The sequence below is a fragment of the Natator depressus genome, chromosome 25 (assembly GCF_965152275.1).
Source record: "Natator depressus isolate rNatDep1 chromosome 25, rNatDep2.hap1, whole genome shotgun sequence".
Classification (NCBI taxonomy): Eukaryota; Metazoa; Chordata; order Testudines; family Cheloniidae; genus Natator; species Natator depressus.
The window spans coordinates 724,022-745,796 of NC_134258.1; the positions used below are offsets into that span (position 1 = coordinate 724,022).

General features: G+C 57.3%; 1 protein-coding gene across 2 annotated transcripts in view; it reads left to right on the forward strand.

Moving 5' to 3' along the window:
• The window catches only part of TMPRSS9 (transmembrane serine protease 9), a 75,163-nt gene extending 54,074 nt beyond the window's left edge, over positions 1 to 21,089 (forward strand). For both annotated transcript variants that reach the window (XM_074939442.1, XM_074939443.1), the window contains exons 8-20: positions 3,433 to 3,604; positions 4,302 to 4,576; positions 5,687 to 5,823; positions 8,009 to 8,336; positions 9,302 to 9,473; positions 11,061 to 11,332; positions 13,453 to 13,589; positions 15,036 to 15,405; positions 15,687 to 15,803; positions 16,746 to 16,917; positions 17,310 to 17,575; positions 20,049 to 20,185; positions 20,671 to 21,089. In XM_074939442.1, the coding sequence (XP_074795543.1) occupies positions 3,433 to 3,604; positions 4,302 to 4,576; positions 5,687 to 5,823; positions 8,009 to 8,336; positions 9,302 to 9,473; positions 11,061 to 11,332; positions 13,453 to 13,589; positions 15,036 to 15,405; positions 15,687 to 15,803; positions 16,746 to 16,917; positions 17,310 to 17,575; positions 20,049 to 20,185; positions 20,671 to 20,832 (2,717 nt within the window). In that variant the 3' untranslated portion in view covers positions 20,833 to 21,089. The remainder of the gene's footprint in view (positions 1 to 3,432; positions 3,605 to 4,301; positions 4,577 to 5,686; positions 5,824 to 8,008; positions 8,337 to 9,301; positions 9,474 to 11,060; positions 11,333 to 13,452; positions 13,590 to 15,035; positions 15,406 to 15,686; positions 15,804 to 16,745; positions 16,918 to 17,309; positions 17,576 to 20,048; positions 20,186 to 20,670) is intronic.
• Positions 21,090 to 21,775: the final 686 nt, after the last annotated feature.

Below are 21,775 nucleotides of genomic sequence, written 5' to 3' on the forward strand. Positions count from 1 at the left end.
AAAAGTCGGTAAACTCGGAGTTATGATGGTGGATCCACAATTCACCATATTCTACAAGAATAAAGTCTCCTTACATCTACATCTAAAATTTCTACCAAAGGTGGTCTCCCAGTTTCATAGTAACCAATCCGTTCACTTATCCGTTTTCTTTCCGAAACCACACGTATCTGCAGAAGAACGTAGACTCCATGCCCTCAATGTCTGAAGAGCTTTGGCCTTTTACCTACAGAGAACAAAAATAATCAGGAAGTCCCCTAGACTGTTTATTGCAGTGGCAGAAAGAATCAGGGGTCAGGCCATTTCCACCCAGAGACTCTCCAAGTAGATTTCCAGTTGTATTAAACTCTGCTACCAGCTGTTGAATCTACTTCCCCGCACGGGGTAGAGGCTCACTCCACTAGAGCTCAAGCAACAGCCACGGCATCCCTTCAGGAAGTGCCTCTCACAGACAGATGTAGAGCACCCATGTGGACTTGTGGTCACACGTTCACACCACACTACCCCTTAGTGCCAGACTTGGCGGTGGGTGACTCCTTTGGCACAGCAGTTTTACACCGACGCTTCCGTCCTCAGCCTCCTCCAACGTAGATGCTGCTTGCCAGTCACCCATGGGAATACGATAGGGGAGGTTACTTACCTGAAACTGGAGGCTCTTTGAGATGTGTGGTCCCTATCTGTATTCTACTTCCCACCCTCTTTCCCCTCTGCTCTGGATCTGTCAGAATCACAATGAACAAGGAACTGGAGCTGCTGTCAGACCACCCCACCCTTTATTGCCTTGGACAGGATCTTGAGGCAAGTCAGGGCGAATGCGCGGACCAACAGACACTACTTTTGAATTTTCCAACTCTGGGTGCAAGGTGTGCATCCCACAGTGGAATACAGATAGGAACCATACATCTGGAAGAACCTCCAGATATAGGTAAGTAACCTTCTCTTCAGTATCAGGAAAACTAGTTGAAACTCTAGTAAAGAACAGAATTATCAGAAATACTGATGGATACAATTTATTGGGGAAGAGTCAACACAGCTTTTTGTAACGGGAAATCATGTTTCACCAATCTATTAAATTCTTTGAGAGTGTCAAAAAACATGTGGACAAAGGTGATCCAGTCAATATAGTGTACTTGACTTTGATAAGGTCCCATACCAAAGATTCTTAAGCAAAGTAAATAGTAATGGGATAAAAGGAAAGGTCCTCGCCTGGATCTGTAACTGGTTAAAAGACAGGAAACAAAGAGTAGGAAAAAATGGTCAGTTTTCACAATGGAGAGAGATAAACAGTGGGGTCCCCCAAAAATCTGTAATGGGACCTGTGCTGCTCAACATATTTATATATGACCTGGAAAAGGATGTGAATAGTGAGGTGGCAAAACTTGCAGACAGTACAAAATTACTCAAGATAGTTAAGCCCAAAGCTGACTGCAAAGAGTTACAAAGGGATCTCAGTAAACTAGGTGACTGAGTGACAAAATGATAGATGAAATGCAGTGTTGATAAATACAGAGTAAAGCATATTGGAAAATGTAATCCCAACTATACATACACAATGATGGGGGTCTAAATTAGCTGCTACCACTCTAGAAAGAGCTCTTAGACTCATCATGGATAGTTCTCTGAAAACATCCATTCAATGTGCAGCAACAAGTAAAAAAGTTAACAATGTTAGGGAACATTAGGAAAGCGATAGATAATAAAACAGAAAATATCATAATGCCACTATATAAATCCATGGGACACCTACCCGTTGAACACTTCACACAGTTCTGATTGCCCCATCTCAAAAAGAATATTTTAGAATTGGGAGAAGTGCAACAAAAATGATTAGGAGACTGGAACACATGACTTATGAGGAGAGGCTGAGGGAACTGGGATTGTTTAGTCTGCGGAAGAGAAGAATGAGGGGAGATTTGATAGCTGCTTTCAACTACCTGAAAGGGGGTTCCAAAGAGGATGGCTCTAGACTGTTCTCAGTGGTAGCAGATGACAGAACGAGGAGTAATGGTCATTGCAGTGGGGGAGGTTTAGGTTGGATATTAGGAAAAACTTTTTCACTAGGAGGGTGGTGAAGCACTGGAATGGGTTACCTAGGGAGGTGGTGGAATCTCCTTCCTTAGAAGTTTTTAAGGTCAGGCTTGACAAAGCCCTGGCTGGGATGATTTACCTGGGGATTGGTCCTGCTTTGAGCAGGGGGTTGGACTCGATGACCTCCTGAGGTCCCTTCCAACCTTGATAGTCTATGATTCTATGATCTAAGTGTCCCTAAACCTCCAACTGCTAGACGCTTGGACTGGACAGCAGAGGATGGATCACTCGATAATTGCCCTGTTCTGTTCATTTCCTCCCAACTATCTGGAACTGGCCACTGTTGGAAGACAGGCTACTGGGCTCTACTGGTCTGACACAGTATGGTTGTTCTTGTGAAATCACAGGCAATGGAGTTGAAACTCATTCCAAGTTCTTCCCTGCCATGGCACCTTGGGCTAGGCTCATTTCCCAGCTGGTCACTGAAGGATATTCAAGCTTTTTTTGGTTGTTTTTTACTGGACACAGACCCTGTGATATGATTCCATTCCCTGATTGGATGACCATAATGAACACTGGTTTCTGGTGAGGAAACTGTTCAAAAATCGTATGTTCCCCTGCGTGGGTCCTTGCCAGTTCCTGCTGGGGTTGCCAACGTTCTAACGGCCGAGAACCAGACTCCCCTGCCCCACCTCTTCCCTTGAGACTCCTCCCCTGCTCTGCCTCTTCCCCTGAGGCCTTGCCCCCATTCGCTTCTCTCCCCGCTCCTCCTTCACTTGCTACTCTCCCCACACCCCGTTCCTTGTAGCTGAATCCTCTCCACCTCCCTCCCCCACCCCGAGCTGGGCTCCCTCTGATCCGGAGCTGCAGCCTGGTGCAGAGTCTGCCTGTCTATGAGATGCAGGTAGGAGGTGGCCCCAGCTGACCAGGGTCTGGGCTGGGTTGATGACCTGGCACCTCCCCCAGCCCATGCCCGTGGCAACCGAATTTTTGTGTCTAGTCAGTACATCTGATCGGACACTGCCAAGTCCCCTTTCGACTGGGCTTTCCAGTCAAAAACCAGGCATCTGGCAACCCCGTCCCCGCTGCGTAGGTCATCATCCATCCTCATTCTGTGGGTGTTCGCAAGTCCTCACTACGTGGGTCCTCACCAGTCCCGTGGCCTCCTAGATCTACTCCAAGAATAATTTAAAATCTGCTCCATTTGTGGTATTCCAGGCAGTGGCCTCGCTCTCCGGGGCATTCAGCAGGCTGGGCCATGGGTATATGCTCTGCTGAAATGAATCCATCCCCAACCCCAGCGAAGGCTGCTGGGGCAGGGTTGCAGCAGCCACCTGCCTCTGTCTGTACCTGTGGCTGGAATGAAGGAGGTTGCAGGGCTCACACAAGGTCTCTTCTGCCTTTCAGACTGTGGGAGCCGCCCCACCATGCAGACAGCCCACAGGATCGTGGGTGGCACCGAGGCCTCCAGAGGGGAGTTCCCGTGGCAAGTCAGCCTGAGGGAGAACAACGAACACTTCTGTGGTGCTACTATCCTCACTGAGAAGTGGCTGGTGTCTGCGGCTCACTGCTTCAACGAGTATGGCCCCGGCCATGGCACCTTCCCTGACCCCCTTCCCATGGGCAGAGCCAGGATTGGGGCGCCCTCTAGCCCAGTGCTTCTCAACCTGCTCACCATCGTGGGTCACATACGTGGCTCTCTCTGTGTTATGGAGGCTGCATCCACACACTATATATACTGCCTGTAGGGCCCTGAGGATGTCTCATGGGAGTGGGCCGCAAGCAGCCCGCGGGTTGCCCCAGCCTCATATTCAGCCTCTTGCCACCTCTCAGCTGGGATCCTGCGTCCTGCTGCACTGGCTCGGCAGGGCGGATTTCCTGTTTGGCCCAGCAGGCACACGCCTACAGGCGCCAGCGTTCTAGGGGCGCCTCACCTCTCTAAACCTGTGCCCAACAGGAAGGTCAGCTGTCGTCAGGGGGGCGCGCAAGACGCTGAGCCTCGGGGTGCGTAAGGTGTAAGTCTGGCCCTGGCCCTAGGGCCGCAGCCCAACTCCAGCCATTCTAAGCCCATGCAGCCTGGCACGTCAGCACCCTGGGACGCACTGTGCCATGAGGGCAGGGCACCAGGACACGTGGCGGGGCCTGTGTCACGATGGCTGTGGCTCAGCTGAGGTCCAGGCCCAGCAGCCTCCTCTGCTACCAGGCCTCACCTTTGACACGCACAGCGGCTGTGCAGGGGCGGCCTGGAAGGGATCACACATGTCTGTGCATTTCAGGTTTCAGGACCCAGCGGTCTGGGCCGCCTACATGGGAACCATCTCCCTCAGCGGCTCAGACAGCAGCACCGTGAAAGCCGGCGTGGGCCGCATTATCCCACACCCCTCCTACAACACCGACACCGCGGACTTCGATGTGGCTGTGCTGGAGCTCGACAGCCCCGTGCCCTTTAACAAGTATATCCAGCCTGCGTGCCTGCCAGGCCCTGGGCACCGCTTCCCGGCTGGCAGGAAGTGCCTCATCTCTGGCTGGGGTTATCTCAAGGAAGACTTCTGTAAGCAGTGCCTCTCTGGGGTGGGGCACCCAAGAACGGGAGGGGAGAGGAGAGGGTGGGGACTCCTGAGAAGGGCCAGGGGTAGGGGGAACCCAAGAAAAGCCAGGGGGCACATCCTGAGCAGGGCCGGGGGTGGGGAGGAAGGGGGAAACCCCAAGAAGGGCTGGAGGGACCCTGAGAAGGGCTGTGGGTATGGGGGAATCCTGAGGGGTGAGGGAGGAGGACGTACACCCTGTGAGGGGGCAGGGCACAGCCCAAGAAGGGTTGGGGAACACCCTGAGAAGGGCTGTGGGTGGGGAGTGACCTTAAGAAGGAAGGGGGGATGGACGGGGGAGGCACACCCCAAGAAGGGCCAGGGGAGAGAGGGTGCACATAGGGTTGCTAACTTTCTAATTGCACTAAACAGAACACCCCTTCCCTGAGGCCCCACCCCTGCTTGCTCTCCCCCACCCTCACTCACTTTCACCAGGCTGGGGCAGAGGTTGGGGTGGGGTGTGTGTGTGTGAGGACTCTGGCTGGGGGTGAGTGGCTTGGGGTGCAGGAGGGAGCTCCAGACTGGGGCCGAGGGGTTCGGAGTGCAGGAGGGGGTGCAGGCTCTGGGTGGGGCTGAGGATGAGGGGGTTGGGGTGCAGGAGGGGGCTCAGGGCTGGGGCAGGGGGTGCGGGAGGGTGAGGGCTCTGGCTGGGGGTGGGGCTGGGGATGAGGGGTTTGGGGTACAGGAGGGGACTCCGGGCTGGGGCAAGAGGTTGGGGTGCAGGAGAGGATTCAGGGTGTGGGGTCCTGGTGGTGCTTACCGCGGCTCCCAGGAATTGGCCGTCAGGTCCCTGCAGCCGCTAGGCACATGGGCGGCCAGGGAGGCTCCATGGGCAGCCCTCACACCTGCAGACGCCATCCCTGCAGCTTCCACTGGTCACAGTTTGATTGTGCAGAAGCAAGGGCGGGTTCCACACTCTGCCCAACCACGGGGTTGTGGTGTTTGGCGACTGTGCTGGCAGCTCCCAATCCAGCCGCTCGGCCTGTGGCTGATTCTGCAGGGAGGAGGGGCCCGTGGGCTCGGGGCCGTTGGCCCTACGGGTGGATCAAGTTTATTGCCTTGTCTCTTCCCACGAGTGGTGAAACCAGAGACCTTGCAGAAGGCGACAGTGGAGCTGCTGGACCAGGCCCTGTGTGCCAGTCTGTACAGCCACACCTTGACCGACAGGATGATGTGTGCCGGCTACCTGGAGGGGAAGATCGACTCCTGCCAGGTGAGGAGGGGCCTCTCTCAGCACTGGGCAGCGGTGTTGCGGGCATCCACACCCAGAGATGCTGCCAGGGCAGGGGCTTGTTCCCTTCCAGTTACACTCACAGCCCCTGCAAGTGGCCCATTACAGCCCCCTGCCCAGCTAAAGGCTCTGGCACTTGTTACACTAGCCAGCTGCATCTGTCTGCCCCGATGGGCTGAGCTCTGAGCAGCCACGGGCGCCCTCCTTTGCAAGGGCTGGATGAACACACAGGCAAACTAGGCGTGTGCTTAGGGTCCACATTCCTGGGCGAAGCCTCAAAGAGTTGCCATGCCACTCATACAAATGTGGCTCAGCAGCCCTTCAGCCCACATGGGGGGTGGCCAGGCCAGACCTGAGCACCAGCCCCTCCCCTTCCACCAAAAGCACCATACCATCAGAAGGCTTGCTGTGCCCCTCAGAAAGTCCGTGTCCCCGCCAGGGGGGCACACCCCAGTGACTAAGAACCTCTGTTCTGGGGGCACCAGGGCATGACAGAGAGAAGTTTTACCTAAGGTGGTAGGTTGTCTTGAGCAGCCCCTGGGTATGTTGGAGCAAGTGCAAATGATTGTTTCGATCAGCTGTTTGTTGTTATTCCTCTGAGAAGGTGGGGCCCAGTGTCTGCCTAGTGCCCAGCAGTGGTTTAATCCAGCCCTGTCTGCAGCTGCACAGGATGGGCCAAGGCAGATCTTGCTTCTTTAAAACCAAATTAAGGCAGGGATTTATCAGGCAGTGGCTGGAGCAGGTCACGTGGAGTCAGGACTCCTGCGTTTTGCTCCTGGCTCTGCGACTGATTTTTGCTACATGTCCTTCAGCAAATCAGCTAACGTCTCTGTGCCCATTTCCCCATGTCTGAAACTAGAATCCTGGCACTGAGCTGCCTTGCTGCGGGAGGGGCCGGTTGCCAGGATTAATTCATTCCTGTTAGTGAATGGTTCAGAGGCCTCTGGATGGAAGCCCATATGTCAGGGCAAAGAGCTACTAACTGCAAAGACTCAACCTGCCAATTCTAAGTCTCCATGCTTGGGAAACACACGTTTGCTGCCGAGATGGTGCAAATCAAACCAAAGCCACTCTTCAGGGGCTTTTGCTCTGCCTCTCCTGGAAGCAGGACTGGCATCAGGGGCGCTGCTTGGACACCTACAAAGAAGTAGCCTAAATGCTCCTTGCTCAGTGCTAGACCACAGGCACGAGGGAAATATCACCATGTGCCACGTGGAAGACAAAGAGAAAAAACCAACCAGGAAATGTAACAAAACATGAAAATCCATTAAGGGAAAATGCCCTTTAATTCTGGCAACAAACCCCTCAGCCTGGGCACAGCAAACTGCCCAGCCCACTCCTGCAGCCTGGCCCGCCCACAGTCACAGCCCACCCGCAAGCCCACAACCATCCCTGCCCTCCTAGGAACAGCCTAGAGGAAGATAGATCTTTGCAGCACCGGATACCTTTGAGAGGCTCTCAGATACCTTGGGGATAGGTGCAGTGTCAGAGCCCAGATGGGCTGCAAAAGGCTTGAGGTTGGAATGTAATCTTTGTAATTTAGTAGCTTGACTGCTGAGCAGATGCATGGAGCAATCACACAGCAGGGCCATTGTTCAGGCTTTATGAGAACAAAGTCAAAGACCAACTCTGCAAGCTTAGTGCAAACTGATGAAATGTCGGTGCTCAGGAAAGCCTCAGACACGTGCTCTGTACACAGCCCAGATGAGTAACAGCCAGTAGCCCAGGAGGAGCACTGGGCCCAGTGAGGAAAATGAAGGTTGACCTAAGACTTGGTGGTCAGTCTCATTAACAAGGAGACTATTAAGAGCTGGAGGCTATTGGCTAGGTCACTGGAAAGGTGATTTCCCCCTTGATGTGCAGCAAGGGCTCAGATTTAAGGCTGGCCATCTGAGAGGCCACTCCGCAGCTAAGTGTCTCCACTAGTTACCTTCACTTAACGTGTTTCATCCAGGCAGATCCCAAAAGACATTACAGATTTGGGATCCTTCACCCACACCTGAAATGCAGCCAGCTGTGGGGTGGGACACAGCAACTCTTTAGCAGCACGCAGCAATGCTGCACACCAGATTAGGACACAGAGCGAAGCGTAGGGAGGCGAAGTGCCTGGTGCCCAGTCTGGAGTTGGCCCCTGACTCTGATGATGCATGCTTTTTGTCTCTTGCAGGGTGACTCTGGCGGCCCCTTGGTTTGTGAAGAGCCATCTGGCAAGTTTTTCCTGGCCGGTATCGTGAGCTGGGGAATTGGCTGTGCTGAAGCCAAGCGGCCTGGGGTCTATGCCCAAGTGACCCAACTCCGAGACTGGATCCTTGATGCTATCTCCACCTTCCCCACACCTGCAGCCCTCACCGTCCCAATGACACTTTCCAGCACAAACGGTGATGCTGCCACCATGGAGGGGATCAGCAACAGCACCATGAGCAAACACAGACCTGTGTCCTCCACCTTATCAGCACCCACTGCCAGCAAGCCAGCTACTGCTTCTTGGCCGCAAGGTGCTGGGAGGGTTGGGCTGTCTAGTTACAATGAGCTTCCCAGGCCTCAAGTTCAGAGCTCTTCCTTTCCACTGAAATGAAACAGCCTTTTCTATTGTGTCCAGCATGGCCCACATGAGCCTCAAACACAAAGCACAGCCTCTGCTGGGAAGTTTTGTGCACATTTTGCACTCTGAAGATCAGGTGCTTCATAGCTTGAATCATGGAATATCAGGGTTGGAAGGGACCTCAGGAGGTCACCTAGTTCACCCCCTGCTCAAAGCAGGACCAATCCCCAACTAAATCAAGCTGCAGGTGTGTTGGGATCTTGGCAGTGTTACTGCCAGCCCTTACCCTGGGGAAACACCAGGAATTCTCTCCATGCCCTGAGCACAGTGGCTGAGGGAGCAGAATTGCACACAGCTGTGCTTGCTCCCAAGGCCCTTGCTGTCCTTTGCCACTCAAAGATCTCCTGGCAGTTCAAAGCCTACTTCTGCACCCAAGGAGAGTCCTGCAACCCCACACAGGCCAGGGGGCAGGGCAAGCTCCGGAAGCCAGCCTGTGTTTGTCAGCTCATGGCACCTGGTTCTCGGTCACCCCTCCTCTGAGGGAGGAGGTATATTTTGGGTGTTCCTCCAGTTTCGGGCCTTTGGTGGAGGCTCATGGGGATGAGGGGTCACTGGAGTGCAGGCCCTAGTGACTCTGAGCCCCATCCCAGCACACTGCCGCTGAGAACGGAGGGGCTTGAGGGTCCTGATGAAAGCAGGCGGAAGCCCTGGAGAGGACCATGGGTGGCTATACCTGAGCACCTCCTGGGGGAGTGGGGCACCTGTTGGTGGAAACAGCAAGCTTGGCAGGAAGGACTTAAATAAATTTCCCTGACTTGGCCCTGAGCCATCACCAGCCAGCAGGGCTCAGGGTTCCCTCCTTGCCCATCCCCAGAGGCAGCGAAAGCACTGATGGGCTGTGCTTTGGCTTCTATTTAGAGTGCGGTGGGCGACCTGGGCTTTCAAAACCCAGCAAGATCGTGGGAGGAATCGAGGCTTCCAAAGGAGAAATCCCCTGGCAGGTCAGCCTGAAGGAGGGGTCGAGGCACTTCTGTGGGGCCACTGTCATTGGGGAGCGCTGGTTGCTGTCGGCAGCTCACTGCTTCAATCAGTAAGAGCCCATCTCCTCTTGAAAGCTCTGTATATTGTGGTGGTGTTCCAGTTTCCCCAGCCCCGGTCACACTGCATCATCTGGGGCTGCTGAGAGCTTTTGTTACCGAGTGGTCATGAGATAAGAGGCAAAGTATTGTCATGGATCAGAAACAAGGAGTAGGAATCCATCACCAACGTTCACCATGGCAGAAGGTGAACAGCAGGTGCTTCAAGGTACCGTACTAGGCCCCAGGGTGTTTCAATACATTTACTAATGATGCAGGAAGGGGGTTGAGCAGTGAGGAATTAAAGTTTGCAGATGACACAAAGTAATTAACGTGAGTCAGGACCAGAGAGGACGTGAGGAACTTCAAAGTGCTCGAACCAAGCTAGAGGAAAGGGCAACATAATGTTAGGGTGCATAAGGAATGAGATGGAAAATCCTACAGAAACGATTATAATGCCACTATAAAAATCAGTGAGAGCGCCCCATCTGGAACCTGTGCTGCACTGTCACCCCATCTCAGGAAGGGCAGGGCAGGGCAGGGCTAGAAAGGGTTCAGCCAACAGCAACAAAACCAATTAGGGCTCTGGAAAAACTCTGCTCGGATCAGAGGTTGAAGAGACAGACTGTGTCTTAGCGAGGAGGCTAGAAGAAGGGACCTGATAAAAATCTGTAAAAATAATGAATGGTGTAGAAATAGGTCAGGAGCATCTGTTCTCCCTGTCTCACAGCACAAGACCAAGAGCAGTCTCCTTGCCACTGAAAAGTACAAATTAAAACCCGATGAAGGGAAATGCTTTTACCCCTACATACACATAATTAGACTGTGCAGCAGTGCCACTGGATGTCATTGAGGTCTAGAACTGAGTAAGATTTGAAGTGGGACTGGACTTTTATATGATGGACAACAAGAATAGGCAGAGTTATAATAGTTAATGCAAACAACAAGAATATTGGAGAGAAATGAAACCTTGTGCTTCAGGGTTTAAACCAGTCTCTGTCAGGGTTTAGGCTGGGACCCTCATGGGGGGCAGATTACCCTATGTCTGCCACTGTGGGTTTCTTGCACCTTCCTCTGAAGCACCTGGTGCTGGCCAGTCAGAGACAGGACACTGGGCTGGACAGTCTTCGGGCCCGACCCAGGCCAGCCCTTCCTCTGTGCCTGTGCCCCACGAGCTGCTTTAGAAAAGGACTTGTACGGCTTGTAACCAGTTAGCTCCAGTTTTCTCCTCCACTAGAGCAAGTCCTTGGCAGAGTGTCAGTTCTGAAAGGTGACTGCTGACCCTGAGCCCGCCCCACAGGCCCCGGCTGTCAGGGGAGTGAAGCCGCAGGAACCTGCATGGTCGGTCTTGGCGGATGAGCATTAGTCTTGTAATGGAATTGCTGTTGTGAATGGTGATAGTTCTCTCTAGCCAAGGTGAGGTCACCTAAAAGCAAGAGCCTCCTTCACAAGAGCACATTAACCAGCAAGGTTCTGTCCATGCCGAACGGCGCATTGCAGGCCCTGAAACCTACTGACATTCATAAGATGCTTAAGCGTTAGCTGTTCAGAATTCACAGTGGGTGTCCGGGGGGCGGGGGGGGTGTCCTGTGCACTTGCAGGACAAAGCTGGAATATCTGAAAGCCTACCTGGGCACCACATCCTTAACTGGTGCAGATGGCAACGCGGTGAAAGTCAGCATAAAGAAAGTGGTGCAGCACCCCTCCTACAACCCCATCATCCTGGACTTCGACGTGGCTGTGCTAGAACTGGCCAGCCCCCTTCATTTCAACAAGTACATCCAACCCGTGTGCCTCCCGTTAGCTGTGCAGAAGTTTCCCGTTGGCAAAAAGTGCATGATTTCTGGATGGGGAAACATCAGAGAAGGCAACAGTGAGTAATGTGATTTATCTATTGATTTACTGTGAGCTAGGGAGAGACCAAGCAGCAAAACGGCTGCAGCCACCCAAGCTGAACAGGCCAGGGGAATAGGAAGGAGGTTGAAGAAGTGGGGTGTCCAGCAGAGAGAGCCAGAAATCAACAAGCGCTCCAGGACCCCCAAGGAGAGAACCAGGGCCAAGGAAGTACCCTCTGCCATCAGGGAGCAAGACAAGGGAGCTGGCAGCTGGTCAGAGCCTGGGGCAGAGTGTGGTGGAGCATTGTCTGTCTACAGCTGTCCAAGTGACATTGACAAGGTCCTTGCTTCAGAGAGCTCAAGCTCACAGCTAAGACTGGACCAGATATCACTAGACAGGGGGATAGACACTAGGGACGGGACAGGGACTGGGTTAAGGCACATGCACTAGCAAAGGGAGCCTATTGCCCTGTTAGGCAGGGGACAGAGACCACTAGGAAGCTTCCGAGATCCTGGGCACTAGAAAAAGTTAAACATCTGGAACCCTTCTGCCAAGCAGCGGTGGCAGCAGCAACAAGGGCCAGGTTCAGTATCTAGGGGATCCTCTTAACAAGACAAAACAGACCCACCCAGCAACTTGGGAAAACCAAACACCACCCCTGGGTGCCTCTGAGAGGCAAGACTTCCCCCCTCACAAGCACTGAGTCGGTGCGTAAAACTTATACTAAAAGGGAAAAGGAACCAGGGGTGCCGGGACAGGGGGGCAAAGGGACTGGCCTGTCCACTTTTCACCCAGGCCTGGCCGCCTCTTGTCCAGGCCGGAGCCAGGTCAGGGTAAGAGTCACACAGGCAGCTGTGGGGAACCGTGAACCCTCTACCTGCCCTGGGCGGGGGGCTCAGGGACGGGGACACAGGCCAGGGGCTCCTCTCGGGCCCCCCTCCCCCCGCATCCTGGGAAGATGGAGGGACCTAGGCTCCCTGGCCTGGCTCTGGCTTGGCCAGGAGGTAGGGCATTGGGGGAAGAGGGGGGCAGGGGCGTGGCCATGGAGGGGGCAGGGCCTCATGCCTCCCCCCCTTCAGGCAGAATCCATCACCTCCCAAGGGAACCCAGCATTCAATTGGGAAAACACCATGTTCAAAAGCACCTGACCAAAAGCAAACATCTACCCACAGTGTCCTTTGCCTTGCGGTTTGAAAGTCCAAACCAAAGTCCCTGCACTGCACCCCCTCATAGGTGGCTGGCTGCCTTTAGTCAGCAAAGGTGCATTCCCATGGGTCCAGCCCCACCCCTGCTGCTGCTGGCCACCTGTGTGATGCCACATTCTGAGTCCAGCTCTCCGTGACCTCGCTGGGTAGCAGGGAGCCGCTCTGCTACAGCACTGGCCCCGCTCCAGCTTGAAGGGTCAGCGGCCCCTCAGTGAGCTCAGCCCCAGCAATCACTGACCAGCACCTAGGACTCTCCTTGGAACCCAACTGGCTCCATCCTTAAACCCCAGAGAAGGGAGGCTCCCAAGGAGGTAAGAACATCTGGCTCCACCCCCTCTGCTCTTCACTGGCTTTTGGCAGCCCTTCCTGCTTAGCAAGTGAGCTCAGCTGAGGCTGCAGCATGCCCTGACTGAGCACAGTTCTGCTGCCCTTTTACTGGTCCTTCAGGAAAACAGCATTCAATACACGAGGGTTTGTGACCCTAAACTGCCCAAACTGATCCCTGTGGCAAAGCAGCCGCCTGCTGCACCCCTGGGCAGAGCAGGTGTCTATGCAAACCCAGCCTGCTCCCGACGGCTTGTCCCCCTTCCTATCACTAGATGTCAGGGGAGAACTCGTTCAGGTCCTGCTTACACAGCTACTGAGCCCGGAGAGTAGCAGTGCCTGGCTCCAGCCCCCAAGAGCCAGCCTGGCAGCGTAACGGAAGCCCAAGGGCTGCACAGCTGTAGCTTACACGGAGTGGAAGGAAATACCGTCTGCCAAGGCGGAGTCCCAGCAGGATCGGAGTGGCCACTGCTGTACTCCGCGTGGCGCGTGGCCTCCTGGAATCTGGGCTGCCGCTTGTGTCAGAGCTGCAGGCTGTCACCTGGACTTTGACTGTCCTGAGCAAGAGGGCGTCAGCTCCCCTTCTCCTCTCATCCCCGTGCTTGCTAATCCCTTTGTTTTCATGCAGTCACGAAGCCCGAGAGCCTGCAGAAAGCTTCTGTCAGCATCATTGACCAGAAGACCTGCAGTGTTCTCTACAACTTCTCTCTCACTGACCGGATGATCTGTGCAGGCTTCCTGGAGGGGAGGGTTGACTCATGCCAGGTAAGAACCTTGGGGTTCTTTACTCACTCCAGGCCACCCCGGAAAGACCCAGAGAGCTGCTGGGAGTTCGTGGGCTCAGCATCTGCCTTGGGGGAAGGTGGGGACAAACTGCGCAGCGACTGTGGTATTTCCAGAGGTTTTGTCCATGTGCTGCCATAAGCAAGATCTGCATGGACCAGAGGTGGGCAAACTATGGCCCGGCAGCTGCATCCAGCCCTTCAGATGTTTTAATCTGGTCCTCAAGCTCCAGCCAGGGAGTGGGGTGGGGGGCTTGCCCCGCTCCGTGCATGCCGGGGCTCCGCGTGGCTCCTGGAAGCAGCATGTTCCCCCTCCGCTTCCTATGCATAGGGGCAGCCAGGGGGATCTGCACACTGCCCCCACAGCTCCCATTGGCTGGCAACCACGGCCAATGGGAGCTGCAGGGGCGGCGCAGCACACAGAGCCTCCTGGCTGTGCCTCTGCTTAGGAGTCGGGGGGGGGTGGGGGGACATGCCGCTGCTTCCAGGAGCTGCTTGAGGTAAACGCCACCCCGAGCCTGCACCCCTGATGCCCCTCCTGCGCCCCAACCCCCTGCCCCAGCCCTGATTCCCCTGCCCCCCTCTGAACCCCTCATCCCCAGCCCCACCCCAGAACCCACACCCCCAGCCAAAGCCCTCACCCCCTCCCACACTCCAACCGCCAATTTTGTGAGCATTCATGGCCCACCGTACAATTTCCATACCCAGATGTGGCCCTTGGGCCAAAAAGTTTGCCCACCCCTGACATGGACAGATGAGGACAGTCCATCTGCCAGGATCGGCTGGGGCAGCTTGGCTCTTCGCTGTCTTAGGGAAGGTAAATGAAGCCCCACGCAGTTTAGTGAGTGACCTTCTAAACCACAATTCTGCTACACCACAGGAATATTCAAGATCCCAGGTACAAATTGCTGCCCCTGCCCCTAATAGCTGGCCATAGGATTGCCCAGTGAGACTGTGACTGCTTCCTAGAGGCCTGTAGAAATGCTGAGTGCCATAAGGCAGGTCAGTGAGCTGCACTTGTTGACCCCAGATCCTCCTGACTGGAGAACAAGGGGCTGTTCTGTACAAGGGAAGGGCAGTGCACTGAAAACTCAAAACAGGAAATACTGTTTTACATAGTTACCCTGTGGAACTCAATGCCACAGGATATCAGTGAGGCCCAGAGTCTAAACACAGCTGGCCACTGATTAGCTAAAGAAAGTGTGCACAGTCACACTAGATGGGGTGAGAGGGTATGGGAGCTTCAGGGCATGAGCTGACCTTGAGAGGCTGGGTGAAATTCCCCCTACATGCAGGATATTCCACAAATGTGCAATGCACAGTTTCTTGTCCATTTCTCTGTAGCACCTGGCGGTTCCTCTGTTTGAGGAGTTCCCTCAGGGGCTCTGGGAAGAGTATACTGAGCTGTCACTACCTGGCTTCTCCCCAGGGGGACTCGGGCGGCCCGCTGGCCTGTGAGGAGACCCCAGGTTTATTCTACCTGGCCGGTGTTGTAAGCTGGGGGATTGGCTGTGCTCAGGCTAAGAGGCCCGGGGTGTACTCTAGAATAACCAAACTCAAGGACTGGATCCTAGATGCCATCTCATCCAAGCCCAACCCCAGCTCTGGAGCAGGCACCTCGCCCAGCACGGTAACTGCCAGGACCTCCACCACAAGCAGCTCCCCAGCCCAGCCCAGCAGCAACGAGGCAGCCACCAGCCCAGCCAGCCAAATTACCAGCAAGCCAACTGCTACCCCCAGGAAAACCACCACTGCTGCTCCAAAGACCACAGGGGTTGCCAGGCCCAACCAGCTCCCAGGTACCAGACTTGAGCCAGGCTTGGGGCGCCTGTGAAGGGGGAGGGAGAGCCCCCACCACACATCAGTCACCAGAGGAGGGGGGAGGCAATCAAACTGCATGGCAGGCACCAGTGGAGGGGGGGACCTCCATTGCACCATTGGAGTGGGAGGGGGGAGGGGGGACAAGCACCCTTGCCATGCAGCAAGCACCTTCCATCGCAGGGAACAATCCAGCCCCATATCAGACAGGCCTGGCACCGCGGGCCACACGCTGAGTTGGCTGTGGGTTGTCACCTTCCAGGGGTGACCTGTACCAGCTTCACCTTCAAGTGCTCCAGCAAGATCTGCATTGGGAAAGCGAACCCGGAGTGCGACGGCGTCACTGACTGCAGCAACGGCTCTGACGAGCGCAACTGCAGTGAGTACTGGCCAGCCTGGCCCCACCTGGACTTCCTGTCCACCCTCCCCACTGCCTGGCCTTGCATGGCCCTCACCACTGACCCACCCTGCCTGGCATTCCTGCCCGACCCTCCATACTGCCCAGCCTTCCTGCCCGGTCCCCCCTGCCAAGACATCTGCACTGCCCAGCCCAGCCTTCCTGCCTGGCCCTTCCTACTGCCCGACCTTGCTTGGCCTTCCTGCCCAGCCCTGCCTGGCCCTCCCCACTGCCCAGCCCCACCTGGACATCTTGCCTGGCTGTCCCCACTGACTGGCCTCACCAGGCCTTCCTGCCCGCCCTGCTTCCCGGCCCTGCCTGGCCCTCCCCACTGCCCTGCCCAACATTCCTGCCCAGCCCTCCCTGGCCCTCACCACAGCCCGGCCCCGCTTGGCCCTCCTGCCATTCCTGACCAGTCCTCCATACTGCCCAGCCCCGCCTGGCCCTCTTGCCTGGCTGTCCTGCCCGGCCCTCCCTACTGTCTTGCCCCGAGCCAAGCCCCACCTGGTTCCCTCTGCCCAGCCCTGAATGCTGCCATGGCCTGCCGCTTGTCCCGCTCCTATCCTGTTGCTTACCCACAGGCCCCTCCCTGCTGCCTGCCACTCAACCCCAGTCTGATCATGATCTGGTCCAGCAGCTCCATAGAGCCCGATGGCCCAGCCTGCCTGGGCAGGAAGTACCCCCTGATCATCCAACCCAATCCCTCTGTGACAGCCATCGGGTTCTTCGCACCGGGGTCCCAGCAAGGCCTGTTAACTCCGTATCTGCCAAACCCAGCTCCTTCCTTCCCCACATCCCCCACAGTGGGCTACCCCCGAGCACTTCACCCACGCCTCTCCCAGGAGCCTGCTTGCTGTGGGGCAGGGAGGGAGCTCAGACACTCATGTCTGCTTAACCAGCAGCTGCCTTCCTCCTCTGTCTCAGATTGCGGCACGACCCCTGCCGTGGCCTTCAGCAAGATAGTGGGTGGCAGCGGAGCAGCCAAGGGCGAGTGGCCCTGGCAGGTCAGCCTCTGGCTGCGGCGGAAGGAGCACAAGTGTGGGGCCGTCCTCATTGCTGACAAATGGCTGCTCTCAGCAGCTCATTGCTTCGACATGTAAGTGAGACAGGGTCACTGTGGCCTGGCCCAGCTGGGCCCTCCTCGGGGCTGTCTGCTCAGCTCTTCCTCCACATGTCCTAGGCTGCCAAGCCAGCACTCCTGCCCCGTGTCAGAGACCCACCACACAGCTTCTGCCCAGGGGCAGAGACCATGGAGAACCAGTCATGGGGGCACTGCCACTGAAACCATGGGCAAGGGGAGGGCTCCTGCCAGCACTGCCCACTGCTGGGCCTTCACTGAGCTCAGGGCCGGGGCAAACGCTTCCTCGCATGGCTCAGCAAGTGCTGCCATGGCGTATGCCTGCAGGAAGTGCCTGCAGGAAGGCGACCCCTTGCTGGCTGTGCTGAGCCCCCTCCTAAACAGCCCCACTGCTCTCTCCCACCTTGCAGCTACAGTGACCCCAAGATGTGGGTGGGCATTCTGGGGACGCCCTTCCTGAGTGGCACGGACGGGAGGGTGGAGAAAATCTTCCGCATCTACAAGCACCCGTTCTACAACGGCTACACACTGGACTACGACGTGGCACTGCTGGAGCTGGCCACAGCTGTGCGGTTCACCGGTGCCATCAAGCCCATCTGCCTCCCGGACAATTCCCACATCTTCAGGGACGGGGCACGCTGTTTCATCACAGGTTGGGGTGCCACCAAGGAAGGAGGTATGGTCCCGGGGACCCAGATGGTACTGTGCTGTACACAGTGTAGCCATGGCCACCTGTGCATCCAGCCAATACATAAGTAACACTGCTCCAAACTGGCCACTGTTTGCGCCCTACCCCTCCAGCCAACACCCGCGCTGCCCCCACCATGCCGTACCCCTCCAGCCAACACCCACACCGCGCCGTACCCCTCCAGCCAACACCCGCGCTGCCCCCACCACGCCGTACCCCTCCAGCCAACACCCACACCGCGCCGTACCCCTCCAGCCAACACCCGCGCTGCCCCCACCACGCCATACCCCTCCAGCCAACACCCACACCGCGCCCACCACACCATACCCCTCCAGCCAACACCCACACCGCGCCATACCCCTCCAGCCAACACCCGCGCTGCCCCCACCACGCCGTACCCCTCCAGCCAACACCCACACCGCGCCGTACCCCTCAAGCCAACACCAACACCGTACCCACCTCTCCAGCCAACACCCGCGCTGCCCCCACCGCGCCCGTACCCTTCCAGCCAACACCCACACTGCACCGTACCCTTCCAGCCAACACCCGCGCTGCCCCCACCACGCCGTACCCCTCCAGCCAACACCCACACCGCACCGTACCCCTCCAGCCAACACCCACGCTGCCCCCACCGCGCCATACCCCTCCGGCCAACACCCACACCGCGCCGTACCCCTCCAGCCAACACCCACACCGCGCCGTACCCCTCCAGCCAACACCCGCGCTGCCCCCACCGCACCGTACCCCTCCAGCCAACACCCGCGCTGCCCCCACATCTCCAGCCAACACCCGCGCTGCCCCCACCACGCCGTACCCCTCCAGCCAACACCCGCGCTGCCCCCACATCTCCAGCCAACACCCGCGCTGCCCCCACCACGCCGTACCCCTCCAGCCAACACCCGCGCTGCCCCCACCATGCCGTACCCCTCCAGCCAACACCCACACCGCGCCGTACCCCTCCAGCCAACACCCGCGCTGCCCCCACCACGCCGTACCCCTCCAGCCAACACCCACACCGCGCCGTACCCCTCCAGCCAACACCCGCGCTGCCCCCACCACGCCATACCCCTCCAGCCAACACCCGCGCTGCCCCCACCACGCCATACCCCTCCAGCCAACACCCACACCGCGCCGTACCCCTCCAGCCAACACCAACACCGTACCCACCTCTCCAGCCAACACCCGCGCTGCCCCCACCGCGCCCGTACCCTTCCAGCCAACACCCACACCGCGCTGTACCCTTCCAGCCAACACCCGCACTGCCCCCACCGCGCCATACCCCTCCGGCCAACACCCCCACCGCGCCGTACCCTTCCAGCCAACACCCCCACCGCGCCGTACCCTTCCAGCCAACACCCGCGCTGCCCCCACCACGCCGTACCCCTCCAGCCAACACCCACACCGCGCCGTACCCTTCCAGCCAACACCCGCGCTGCCCCCACATCTCCAGCCAACACCCGCGCTGCCCCCACCGCACCGTACCCCTCCAGCCAACACCCGCGCTGCCCCCACATCTCCAGCCAACACCCGCACTGCCCCCACCACACCGTACCCCTCCAGCCAACACCCACGCTGCCCCCACATCTCCAGCCAACACCCGCGCTGCCCCCACCGCACCGTACCCCTCCAGCCAACACCCGCGCTGCCCCCACATCTCCAGCCAACACCCGCGCTGCCCCCACCACGCCGTACCCCTCCAGCCAACACCCACACCGCACCGTACCCCTCCAGCCAACACCCGCGCTGCCCCCACCACGCCGTACCCCTCCAGCCAACACCCACACCGCTCTGTACCCTTCCAGCCAACACCCACGCTGCCCCCACCGCGCCATACCCCTCCGGCCAACACCCACACCGCGCCGTACCCCTCCAGCCAACACCCACACCGCACCGTACCCCTCCAGCCAACAGCCATGCTGCCCTCCATGCCATATCCCTCCAGCCAACACCCACACCGCACCCCTCCAGCCAACACCCGCGCTGCCCCCACCATGCCATACCCTCCAGCCAACACCCACATTACACCATATCTGTCCAGCCAACACCAACACCCCCTCTAGCTTGTTCCTCTCATATGATATATGCACCCGCACAGTGCGGCCAACATCCATGCCTGTCCCTGACCTCTGTGCTCCCACTCACCCTGCTCTGATGTGTGCACCACCCCCATTTGGCTGTCGCCTGTGCCATCCCTGATTTCCACACTCCAGCTAAATCATCTGCCCGCGAACACCTGCACCATTCCTATCAACACAACCCCTGACTAACAAATCCAGTTGCCCAGTGCATGCCTGCTCTGGCAGGAAGAGCCCAGCCTTCCCCAACAGGGGCCTCACCCGCATGTCACAAGAGCCGGCCCATAGCCTGGGTGCCGCATGCTGCAGCCAAGCACCACAGGACACCCCACTCCCCTCTCCCCAGGTTCCGGTGCACAGGCTGACAGCGATCTTTGTCTTTGTAGGCATCATGTCCAAGCACCTGCAAAAGGCCGCAGTAAATGTAATTGGCGACCAGGCCTGCAAGAAATTCTACCCCATCCAGATCAGCAGCAGGATGGTGTGTGCCGGCTTCCCGCAGGGCACCATCGACAGCTGCTTGGTGAGCACAGACTGGCCAAGGGAGCCCTGGAGCTGGGCCCACAGGGCAGAAACTTCCCTCAGCCCAACCTCTCCCTTGTTGGGCCCCTGCCCTGCTCCCTCACTGACTGCTTGGGATCTCCTCTCCCCAACCGTCTAGTGTCCCTTGGCTGGCCCCTAGCAGCGAGAATCAGGGGAACACCAGGCAGCCAAGAGGCATTGGGCAGCTGCTGTTCTCCCCCTGCTAACAGCTCTGTGTTTCATTGACAGTCACCATTCCCAGTGCCTCTCTCCCCACAAGAGATCCCTAATCTCAGGCCACAGCCTGTGTACGCAAGCTCATGTGCAGAGCCACCCCGGAAGCAGGGAGTTGAGGGGAGCAGGTCCCCATGGAGCTGGGCTGGGCCCGAGGTGACTCTCAGGAATCGGCTGCTGGGAGCAAGAGCACATGTCGAGGACGGCTGGGGTCTCTTGCCCTGACACAGGCTGGTCTCCCTCTTTCCGCAGGGCGATGCAGGTGGCCCCTTGGCCTGCAAGGAACCCTCAGGGCGCTGGTTTCTAGCTGGAATCACAAGCTGGGGCTATGGCTGTGCAAGGCCTTACTTCCCTGGCGTTTACACCAAAGTCACCGCCGTCCGGGGCTGGATCAGGCAGAACCTCAAGCTGTGAAGCTGCATTTTTGTACTCAGGGAAGGAAAGAAGCGTGGGATGGAATGGTTACCAGAGTGCCTGGGGCACTACTTCCTTAGCCCACATACACTCCTTCATACTGCCGAGGGGTGAAGATGGTCCAATGCCAAAGGCAGGTGCAGCTGACGCTCTGCACCAGCTATGGTTCAGCACCAGGGCATGCACTAATCAGAGCTTGCTTGCCTAGAATGGTGCAATTCTAGACAGTGGCTCCTGTAAATAAATATGGCCTGTTTCACCCAAGCCCCTGCAGCACAGTGTGTGTGAGGGCTAGATAGGCCCCGAACTGCTGGAAACCCAGGCTGCATATAGTAAAAACCACACACTATCACCACAGTGGCTGCGGGATCACCAGCTCCGAGCAGGTGATTTATACCCTGGTGCTAATGCAACAAGGCCCTTCCAGAGGGGCCCATGACTGGTGCTTGCACACACGCTCCAGGAGGCAGCTCTGCAGACCCTCTGCCCCTGGGTTTCAGGGCTGAGCTGCTAGCGACAAGAAACCAAACCAAACCCCCCTACTGTACCACAGCTTGACCACCCAAGACCCAATTCCTTGGATGCCCCTCACCGGCAGAAGCCCCACCCCAGATCTGTACCCCTGCCCATGCCCCAGCCAGCCTCAAGCACCTTGCCAGGGATGGCAGGACTTTGGTATCACAATGTTCAGTATTGCAGTGCCTAACTCACAGGCACCCTTAGGGGAAAGTCACTCACCTAAGACAGGGATGTTCAACCACCGGTGCACTGAGTGAGGAGCTGCCTATGTCAGCCAGTGGGTAATACCGAGTGAATCATAGAATATCAGGGTTGGACGGGACCTCAGGAGGTCATCTAGTCCAACCCCCTGCTCAAAGCAGGACCAATCCCCAATTTTTGCCTCAAATCCCTAAATGGCCCCCTCAAGGATTGAACTCACAAC